The 10,856-nt window shown below is 42.9% G+C and overlaps 1 protein-coding gene across 8 annotated transcripts; it reads right to left on the bottom strand.

The window, feature by feature from the left end:
• Window positions 1–1,080: 1,080 nt before the first annotated feature.
• On the bottom strand, window positions 1,081–4,226 carry LOC136505077 (uncharacterized). Of its 8 annotated transcripts, none has more exons than XR_010771083.1 (6): window positions 3,860–4,226; window positions 3,682–3,775; window positions 2,304–2,382; window positions 1,952–2,005; window positions 1,560–1,790; window positions 1,081–1,438 (listed from the first exon to the last, which is right to left on the bottom strand). XR_010771083.1 is itself a non-coding variant. In XM_066500172.1 (5 exons), the coding sequence occupies exons 1-4, from the start codon at window positions 3,991–3,993 to the stop codon at window positions 1,571–1,573; spliced, it is 489 nt and encodes a 162-aa protein (XP_066356269.1). In that variant the 5' UTR covers window positions 3,994–4,226; the 3' UTR covers window positions 1,081–1,438; window positions 1,560–1,570. The 8 variants fall into 8 exon arrangements, 3 of the variants coding, with proteins under 3 accessions (XP_066356269.1, XP_066356272.1, XP_066356271.1); XR_010771081.1 differs by having other exon boundaries at window positions 3,726–3,775; XR_010771085.1 differs by lacking the exon at window positions 1,952–2,005 and adding an exon at window positions 1,825–1,906 and having other exon boundaries at window positions 1,560–1,764; window positions 3,726–3,775.
• Window positions 4,227–10,856: the final 6,630 nt, after the last annotated feature.

Raw genomic sequence — 10,856 nt, 5'->3', positions numbered from 1 at the left:
AAGCCTTTCTCTCCTTGAGCTATAATTACTTGGTCAAAATTTGGTCAAATTGATTCCAACTTTTTGTATGTCCATCTCTGAAACATATATTCCAACTTTTACTTTTGGCACAACTTGAGGTGTTTAACAAATTTTAGAGAACGCGGAACAGCAATGTCAATGACAATGAATTCTAGACTTAGAATTATTTAGTGCCCAAGAACAACAGTTGATTCCATCTTGAGTCCTCTGTTTGGGCCACTTAGAAGTTTAATCAGGTCTTGGTCCAAAAATAAGGTTTGTTGTACTCCATTGAAACTTTAACTTTTATTAAAGTTCAAACTTCATATCTGGTACATAAACCATTGCTTCATCTTGGTCAAAGTAGCACCTCGTTAAACACTGGAATTAGGGTTTTTGACTAATTGAGGCCTTTTCTTGACATTTGCTCAACACGAACCGTTCATGACTTTTGTTGTAGAGTTCAATTAAAGTCATTTGGGTAAGGTAGTAAGGTTTCACTACAAGAATCCTGTTAATCCATGATGAAAAATTTTCGTCACGGATCACTGAAAAACCGTCAGTAAACAGCATCTGTGATGGTTTCAGAAATCATCACGGATTGAGCATCATGGATTGACATGCGTGACGGTTTGTCGAAAACCATCACGGATTAACATAAACGGTGACGGTTTTAAACCGTCACGATAGAGCCTGAGGCCTAGTTAGTCCAGCCCGAACCCATTTCCTGTGACAAAAAATAACCGTCACGAATCAATTGCCACATCAAAGATACACCAGCTCATTTGTTAACAGGCCAGAATCAAAGATGGGCCAAGTTTGGCCCAATTTCAGCCATTTTCGCATCAATTTTCAGCCATTTTCACAGGCCCATTTCAGCATATTGCAACCCAAATTCATCACTAATTTTTAGCCCACTTTTCAGTCCACTACTACAGCACATATAGCCCATATACACAGCCCACTTTTGAACATTCAGCCCATATACACAGCCCACACACAGCTCAAATAATTATTGTTGCAACAATATACACAGCCCACACATTAAATAAAATAATACACATCCCACGCATTAAATAAAATAACTCATATTTCCATCCAACAATATATCACATAAATTTGCAACCAACATCAGATTACAAGTATTCATCCAACAATAGTTAACATACAGAAGTGCATACAGCCATATAGTTTACCATGGCACAAGCCAACAACACAGAATGCATAGAAGCCCAGCAGCTTGATGCATGTAGCAGCAACAGCAAAATGCGAGCAGCAGCAACAAAATATATACCACCAAAATATATACCAAATGTAGTGGAAAAGGATCAAAATATTCTGCCTTCAGCCTGTATCTTTGTTGGCGGACCGCAGATTGCATCATCTCAATACAACCCTTTTTAACTGTGTTATCCTCTGTGTTTATGTCAAACTTGGCCTAATTGAATGGAAGAACATGTGTAGAAAAGAATATCAATTCAGTAACTTATGGCATAAAACAACAAACAATGGTTCTTATATTGAGACTAAATGTGGAAGGGGCCAAAGAATGTATGTACCTTTAGTTTTCCTAAGAACAAATCAACATACGCAGATGCAGGTTCTTTCTCTTTTGGTTCTTTCTTGTTTGGTTCTTTCTCTTTTGGTTCTTTCTCCTTTGAACTTGATGCAGGTTTTTTCTTGTATAGCTTCCAATGCGGGAGTATACGCAGATGCAGGTTCTTTCTCTTTTGTATCTTAGACCGTCACAGTAGAGCCCAAGACCTATTTAGCCCAACCCAAGACCGTCACTGCATATTTGACAAGTTTTTGAAACTGAGTAACCTGACAGCTGAGGGAGAGAACAGATAGCAGCAATAGCAGCTATCACTGATGAAGATTTACTGACCACACAAAACTGCAGTTTCTGGACAACACAAAATAACCTTTAGTTCCTGGAGGCAGTACATACCTTTCGATTATGTAGGCTGCATCTTGGACCTTTATGTGCAATGTCTCTTCCTTTCTAGAGAGGAGAAATTATAAATAAAATAATTGCATATTAATATGCATGTAATATACAAACAGTACACAAAAATAATTCTACTGCGAAGAGAGTAATAATTGTTGCATATCAGAAGCTATTTTTCACTAAGCCAACTACACATATGTAGAAAATTTGGTTGTCTAATGTATAACCATTTTCCAGATTAAACATTTGGAATAAATAAGAAATAATTATACTTCAGGTGTTATAAATATGAAAATTCTAATAATCAGAGGACATGTAATACTCATTTGGCATTCTATTCCATCACAGATACCTGTACAGAAATCTTCAAGACCTCTATTGCTGCTGCCACCAAGTTTAACTTAACATAAATCATCGCTGAGAGAAAGTACCTGTACAGAATTTATCCAAATTAGCCAATAAATCTGAAATTTACCTACAGCCGAACTGCACTACTGCTACTGTACTGAACCAAAGCAAGAAACAACTAAGCTGAAGTTAAAGGTTTTAAACTAACTAAACTGATAGCTAAAAGAACATGGTAAAACTATTACTAAGGTACCAGCATGCAACCGAGTGTGCCTGCAAGTGACAATTACCTTCACTATTGCATTCCAAATAAGATAATCGAGTTGCTGAAAGTAACATAAACAGATCCAAACTCTGTAGTTGTAGAGCTGATCAAGGTCGAGAAAGTAGATAGCTACAGCTATTGTTGTTAAAGAATAGCTTATGTTGTTGATATGAAAATCAAGGCTGCCAGCTGCCAGAACAAATTGTTGCTCACTAACGATAGGCTGACTTGCTGCACTAGAACAAATTCAGAGCAAAAGCCAGGCTCGCACTAGAGAAACTACAGAGCTGTCGACAGAGACCCAGCACAACCAAGAAATCAAGAGGAGCTAAAGCTGCAGGTGCTGGTTTGCACCGAACAGCAGCTTTGAGAGAGCACGCCCAGGCGCCCAACACCAGAACATACACCGGTCAGAAGCACAGAGCAAAGACAGCAGCTTGAGTGCTAGAGAAAATTGACAAACTGACCAAATCAATTCCAATTTCTCTTCTACTTAAGCTAAATTGGCACAATAAATTATGTAACAAAGAAGAAAGCATCCTCAAGCAATGCTTTTTATATGCATGCCAATCATAGACTGATAATATTATGTTAGTCATTTATATTTATCTGGCAGGATTGTTTATCAAATATTCCCTTAGCATATGTGTTAAAAATAAAAGTGCAAAGGCAAACACAAGCTGCAGACATGAAGCAAACAATTGCTTTTCATAGATAAATTACTTGCTGCCTTAACTCAAACAATAGTAGCCTAAGTTCATCACTCCAATACACTAAGTCCCTACAGTTAAGAGCCATGAAAAAATGCTAACCACCTTTTCTAATGTAAAACACACGGGCTCTAACCAGATTACTTCAAACCTAGTACCATTTTCATATAAAATAAAACTTCTATGCTGAAATCTGTCTCATGTAACCTCAACTTTTCCTGGAAACAAAAGAGCAAGTTGGATAAATACTAAATAACAGACCCTACTTAAGGTCATATAGACTATAGATGACATTATTCTTCAAATCATAAAGAAATCAACAAATTACTACTTGGAACTCCTAAGTAGCCCTACACAATTGTTACCCAATCTTTTAGGTGCCAGACAGATTAGACAGAGGAAAGTGCCTGTGCACAACAGCAATATATCAACGCCATTGCCATGAGCGCACCTAACAGCCAGCACCAACATGCCTTTTCGATTCCCCCTCCTATGGTGCACCTGCAACAAATCCAACCCGGCCCCAAGCACCACCGCTCAAATCTGACCCAAAAATCGATTGCAAGAGAACGAAGTGCTGCTCACCTGGGAGCTGATGGCCAAGAGGAGAGACGCAGGGGCCAGCCAAGGCCAAAGTAGATCAGAGCCACCACTGTCACCAGAATCCCCATGGTCGTCCCACTCAGATCCACCTGCGCGTGTTGCTGCTGCACTTCCATACGCTCTCGCCTAGGGTTTCGGTGTAGCGACCTCGGGCATGGGTGTGCGGGCGCGCAGGCGCACAACGGCAAGCCTCCGCCGCTCCGAGGGCCGGGGTGGAGCGCCGCCCTCGGCCTCCTCCATGCTGGGATGGTCGTTGTGCCAGGGGATGGCTGTGCCCGGGGAAGAGAAGGGAGGCAGCATAGATGGGAGAGGGTTGGGAGCGGCGGCCGGCGGAGAGGAGGGGCAGCTGTTGTTAGGTTAGGCCTCTGTATATGCAAGCGGGTTTTGGATATGGGCTGGATATCCTAGGTTGCAAATCCTGTTAGTGACGTTTCCTAAATCCGTCACAGTGAATCCGTCACAGATTAAAGGATTTCTTGTAGTGTTTGGTCGACATCTCATGTTCCCATTTACTTAATAAAGCAATTCAATCAATGTTATAACTTATCATTTCATGTGACTTCTTGATTCTAAACTTCATGAAACTTTTCCACTGGTCAATATGGATGCATGTTGATGTAATGTACATGAAACAAGCATGTTTAACATTACTCATGCCTAGCCTTAACCAGGGTCCACATGTAAGCAAAGTGTATTGTCTGAGTACAAGTTGGGGCTCATTTTCATAGGTTTGACCTCAATACCTTCATCATTACTTCCAGATTATGAACTAGAGATCATAATCATTGCTTAGCATATCCTACTTAAGTCCAATTTCACTGCTTAACTCGTGACTAACACCTGGGGTGTTATAGGTATGCTCACGCGCACCCTCAGACCAAGGAAACTACCCAAACCTAAGCACACCATGGCCTCTACTTAGTGCTTGAGGGCTTGCCCAAGCCTTAGGCTCCTGAGAGTCAGGAAACATGAGCCTAGCCCTTGGCTCCTGCCCGGCATACAACGCCAGCCAAGGCTCGAGCACAAGAAGACATGTCCCAAGCCATCGAGGCTCGAGGGCTCCTAGACATAGCACTTTGGGCACGACTTTGCCTGCCGCTCCCCTAATAGGGTCACACATTAGGTGTGACATAAGAAGACAAGTTTCCCCTCAGCCTCCAAGGTCTTGGGGGCTCTTGGGACAATGCGTTAGCCCATGGAGCTAGCCTCCTTCACCACGAAGAAGACTCTAGATGTTCCACCTGGGGGAGACTAGTCCAAGCCAACATAGCCTGACACATAGAGTGTCAGAATAGGCCAACCGGACGATGCCCAGGGCTTCTTCAGCTCCATGACACTACCACGGTCCACATAGTGCCACTACAAGACCCTCCTGGACTCTAGCACATGTAGACCATAGGCTTAACCCTAGAAACCACCATGTACCCAACCTATCTTGATATATGAGGGATAAGGTCGGACCCTAAGGGGGAGAGACAATCCAAGACAATTCATTCCATTCCTCATCGATCCACTCCTACTTAGCATCGAGAGTAGAGTAGCCCAGAGAGGGGCACCGAGAGCTCCTCCACCACACCCATCGCCTTCCTCCCCTCCGTCAAGGGGAAGACCCAACCAACAGCGAGGCAACCTTTGGATTAGCACTGAGCTAACCCCCTACCAAATCTCTCTATATCTCTCTTACACTTTGTTGTAACCCCATGATTTTGGGTGCTCTAGAGTATAAGGATCTTGGGGAAGGGCCCGATCGCAAGCATGGGGCATTAACGGAATTGTCTAGTCTTCGTCGACAGGGCTATCTGCCTCTTGAGCCATCTGGCCTAACGTCGTGTTAGTGCTTGCGATCGTCGTAGTGATGGTCACGCTAGTCATGGCGGCAGTCGCGATCATCATAGCGCCTTTCTTCATGGCGGTCATCATTGCGATGCTGCTATCACTCAGAGTAGGAAACCCGAGCGACATCATCCTTATATTAGCAATCAGCTTCCTCGATGTCGGTGTAAGCATTTGTTGTCTATAGTAGTTCACTGATGGTTGCTGGCCTCTTGCGATACAACTTGGAGCAGAGCTGCTCATGGTAGTGGAGTCCTCTGGTGAACGTAGAGATGGCCTCGCTATCACTAATGTTGGGGATGAAGTTCCTTGTCTCTGGGAAACACCTAATGAAACTATGTAGAGGTTTCCTAGAGGTTTGATGAAGCTCCTCTAGGTCATACTTAGTGCCCGGTTGCTGACACGTGGCTGTGTAGTTCTCGATGAAGACCTTCTTGAGATCATCCTAAGTTTTAATGGAGTCTGCCCTCAGGCCAAGGTGCTAGTTGTTCGTGGATTGGTTGAGCATGATAGGCAAATAATTTTCCATCACATCATTGCTTCCACCGATGGCACGCACGATGATCTCGTAGAGCGTTAACCACTGCTCGGGATTGGCTTTACCATCGTATGTGTCCACCCCAAAGATCTTGAAACTTGCAGGCCATCGGACGGCTCATAGTCTTGCTGTGAAAGGAGAAAGTCTGGAGGTATTGGCGATGGGTGGTGCTCAGGCTATGCCGGGAGGGCCTTGCTCGGAGGCATACTGCTGCCAATGTTGAATTTCCGCATCATGGTGCGCAGATCGGCTGTTCTCGATGCGGTAACGGACGTTGATGCGCTCACAAATGTCATGTGGGAGAGGTTAGTTAACCTCCTTGTTGGTGTTGCGGTGGTTGTCTCGGCCGCCTAGTGGGCGAGGAGGGCCTCCATCCTGGCCCGAGTGTCCTTCGTAGTTGCCTTAGGACGCTCTATAGAGATAGAGGCCACCTGCTTGATAACGAGGGCATTCGAAGCCCTGGTGATGGCTGCCCTCGTCGTGGCGAGAGCCACGGGGGTGATGGCTACGTGCCAATGCGGTCGAGTGGGATGGAGCAGGATTCCAGATCTCATTGACTTGGACTTGGGCTGTTTAAGCAGCGCGCCGATCTTCTCAAGTTCCAAAGTCTGTGGGAGTCTAGCCAACTCGTGAAAGCAATAGCAAGGTTGGCACTTGGCATCTGCTCCACCCGTTGTATGCCCACCATGTCAAACTCCTGGTCGAGATTGTGATAGACATGGTGTGGGGGCGTTCAGATCTCCATCGACCGCACGAGCAGCTTCTTTGTTCCGGTGTCGTTGGCGGTCGGCGTTCTTCGCCATGCGAGCATTGCGCTCGTCGGCGCTCTCGCCATTCTTGGTGACACTATCGTGACTGATATGGAAAAGCTTGCCCACGAACCCTGAGTAAAGGTGGGCAACTGGAGATGGTCTTGGTGGAACCCTCGTAGTATGGCTCAGGGCTCTCTTCCAAGATAGTGTTGAGGGATTCTGTGGGGGATATACCCCGGGTAGCCACGGCACAAGACATGGACCGTACCATCAGGGATGGTGCAGCCCGCAAGATCAAGGAAGATTTGATTTACTATTATAGATGTTGTAATCTAAATAGAACTTTCCTTGTAACCCTACCCCTCCAGAGTATATGAGGGGCAGGGGTCCCTTAGTCGACATCCAATCCTCATATATCTCAATACAAAACAACAGAGCACATGACGTAGGGTTTAGCCTAAACCTGTATAAATCTTGTGTCTGTGTCTCTGTTAACATCTAGTCCCTGATCACACGCACCTCTACCACACAATGTACAATCGTGGGTATCGACTGCCAATAGTATTTCGTCGATGGTTGACGCGTCAGGTAGGGGTGTGAGTGCTAATCCCATGGCGAACCTGATGGACTTTAAGATCAATATCATCCCGCGACAACTCGACGTCGGAAACAGGCACAAGATTGATTCTCTGCTCTTCACGTCGGCGTTGTCGTGGAAGGGATCTGCTATTTTCCGGAGAGCTCGTCAATTTGCTGCTATCGAGTTGAAGATGGAGTTGGTTTCGTATCACCGCCGCCATGCCCAACTAGGCGCTGTCTCTGCTGCGTCTGGACGACGTGATTTCTCATGTACAAAAAGCCGTTCATGTTGTCAGCCAAGGATCAGAGACATGAAGGTTTTTTCCATCTGATGCTGAACTGACGAGATTTGAAAACTGAGGACAAATCGAATCAGCACGTGACTCCAAGGCAAATGCACATACCAAATTTGGGCATGTATACGTGCGTCATGCAAGCACGGCGCCTATACTTCCATAATCTGACGATCCGTAAAAGCCAATTGCAGGAGACATGCGAACCGTACAAGCTAATTGTCAAAACCATGCGAAGCTGTCGTGGTTTCCATGTACTCGTGAATGCATGTGTGAGGCGCACAGACGAAGACCTGTGGCTATTCGACGCGAGCTGCCGGTTCCTGGGCCGCGACGTCAGCGACGCACAAATCAAGCCGACTTGCAAGCCTTCCAAACCGGAAAGCGAGCCGCAAGTGAGCTGTCCGAGCCATACGAGCTACATCCATCTACTGGGACATCATACACGCTGACTACTTTGCACGGCCGCCTATCAAAGCGCCATGCAACATCTCTTCTCCGACCAAATTGAATGCGGCTACGTCAACGATCGCCCCAAATATGATCTACCTAAGGCCAACAAGTAATATGACGACGACGTCGCCCAGACTACTCGCTCCAACCGCCTGTCACGCCGTCACGATAATCGCCGTGAAGAACGGCGCTATGACGACCGCTATCGCCACCATAACGACAAGCCGAAAAGCTCGAGGGCCACGCAATTTCATCCACGCCGCCGACTAGACATTCTGAATAAAGATAAGTACTCTTCCTATATCTGCATTTAATACAATTTTCGCCACGGCATGTCTCCAATTATTTTTTCTTCATTTTTCTCCATATTTAATATCTTCAAGATATTTCATTTGTTCTCTAACTGTAATATCTTTAAGATACTCCATTTTTCTCCATCGACTCGCCAACCATCCACGTTCTCATTGGTGTTATCCAGAAACGGTCCTGTTCTTGATCTCGCACCTACATATGCAAGGACGTTAGCGCTCTACGTTATGGGCGGTCGGCAGCGGCTCTTCAGCGATGCTCGTACTCTTACACGTAAACGGGTGTTAGTCACTCTACGCTATGGGGTATGGGATAGTCGGGGCTGGTGATGCGACAAAGGACCAACGGGAAGGAAATTACTCATATTTTAAATACGAAAAGTTTAAACAAGTTGTGGACGGTCGTTAACATCAATTATAAACCATCAATATATCCTACATATATACTTAATTCCATCACCAAACATAGGTCTAGGGGTTTAAACTAATAAATTTCATGAGTTTTAGCGAATCTGTGTTTGCAGGAGGATTTATCCAGAAAACCATCAAGAAGGATCTTTTTGTCAAAGCAAATCACGTTTATCTGCAACGAAACCGACGTACGAAACTCTAGAACACTCCGAAAGACAACCCACCGAAGCAGACCTCGAGGGGCTGACATGTGGGGCTGACCGGCCCCACCTGTAGGCCGGTCGGCCCATGGGACCCACATGTCATACTGTCCTTCGAATGTCGGTTCTCCACTGTCTCTAGATTGTATCTACGTCGTAATGGGAATGGGGATCCCGATCTTCCGTCAGGTGGTGATAACTATCGTTGTGGCGGAGAATGACACACCAATCGGCTTTTTTGGTAATTTTTTAGATTCCTTTGATAATTTTAATTTATTAAATGTAATTAAATAACTTTAATTGATATACATTGAATTTGAGCTATAACTTTTTGAGTCAAAGCAATGATTGAATTAGGGTTTTACTTCAAAACTTTTTGTAAAGGCAATAGAGAACATAGATTGATTCATGTGTAATTTTAATAATTTTTTGAATCTGCTTGATAATTTTAGTTTATTAAGTGGAATTAAAGAATTTTAATTGATATACATTGAATTTGAGCTATAACTGCATGAAATAATAAGTTTTTTTCACTTCTGGCCTTAAAACTTTTTCTACTCTCTACATACAACATGTGGTCTCCATGTTAAGCTTTGGTATATTTCTAGATCTGTTTGCTATATTTAATTAATTTATTGCTTTTCATTGAATTTTTTTGTTTAAGTCAAATTTGAACTACAAGTATTCAAATAATAGAATAAATGAGTAGAAAAATGATATTTATATTATTGAGTCTAGTGTGAGGTCTTTCCCAAGGAATGAAAAGAAATTTCGAACATCTTGTTCAGGAAATGTGACCACGAACGTGTGGTCGTATGGTTTTTAAATTCTAAAAAAAGCAAACGAAGTCTGGAAATCATGAGATTTGTCAAGATCTTATGATATCATACGTAGAGGCTATAGTAAAAATTTGTGAAGGTTTCGCACAATCTATCATGTACGATGTTTATAAACCAAAATATCTCAGAAGAAGAATCGTAGCGTTGGGAAGGATTTAGTAAGATTTGGAGTCAAAGCGATGATCAAATTGGGGATTGACTTCAAAACTTTTTGTATAGGCAATAGAGAACATAGATTGATTCATGTGTACTTTATGTAATTTTTTGGATTCCTTTGATAATTTTAATTTATTAAATGTAATTAAATAACTTTAATTGATATACATTGAATTTGAGCTATAACTGCATGAAATAATAAGTTTTTTTACTTCTGGCCTTGAAACTTTTTCTACTCTCTACATATAATATGTGGTACTCCATGTTAAGCTTTTGTATATTTATTGATCCATTTGCTATATTTAATTAATTTATTGCTTTTTAAGGAATTTTTTTATTTAAGTCAAATTTGAACTACAAGTATTCAAATAATAGAATAAAATGAGTAGAAAAATGATATTCATGTTATTGAGTCTAGTGTGAGGCCTTTCTCAAGGAATGAAAAGAAATTTCAAATATCTTATTCAGGAAACATGACCATGAACGTGTGGCTATATGGTTTTTAAATTCTAAAAAAAGCAAACGAAGTCTGAAAATCATGAGATTTGTCAAGATCTCATGATATCATATGTGGAGGCAATGATAAAAAATTGAGAAAGTTTCGCATAATCTGTCAT

This window comes from Miscanthus floridulus, chromosome 14, assembly GCF_019320115.1.
Source record: "Miscanthus floridulus cultivar M001 chromosome 14, ASM1932011v1, whole genome shotgun sequence".
Lineage (NCBI taxonomy): Eukaryota > Viridiplantae > Streptophyta > Magnoliopsida > Poales > Poaceae > Miscanthus > Miscanthus floridulus.
This window is presented reverse-complemented; position numbering and strand designations above follow the sequence as displayed.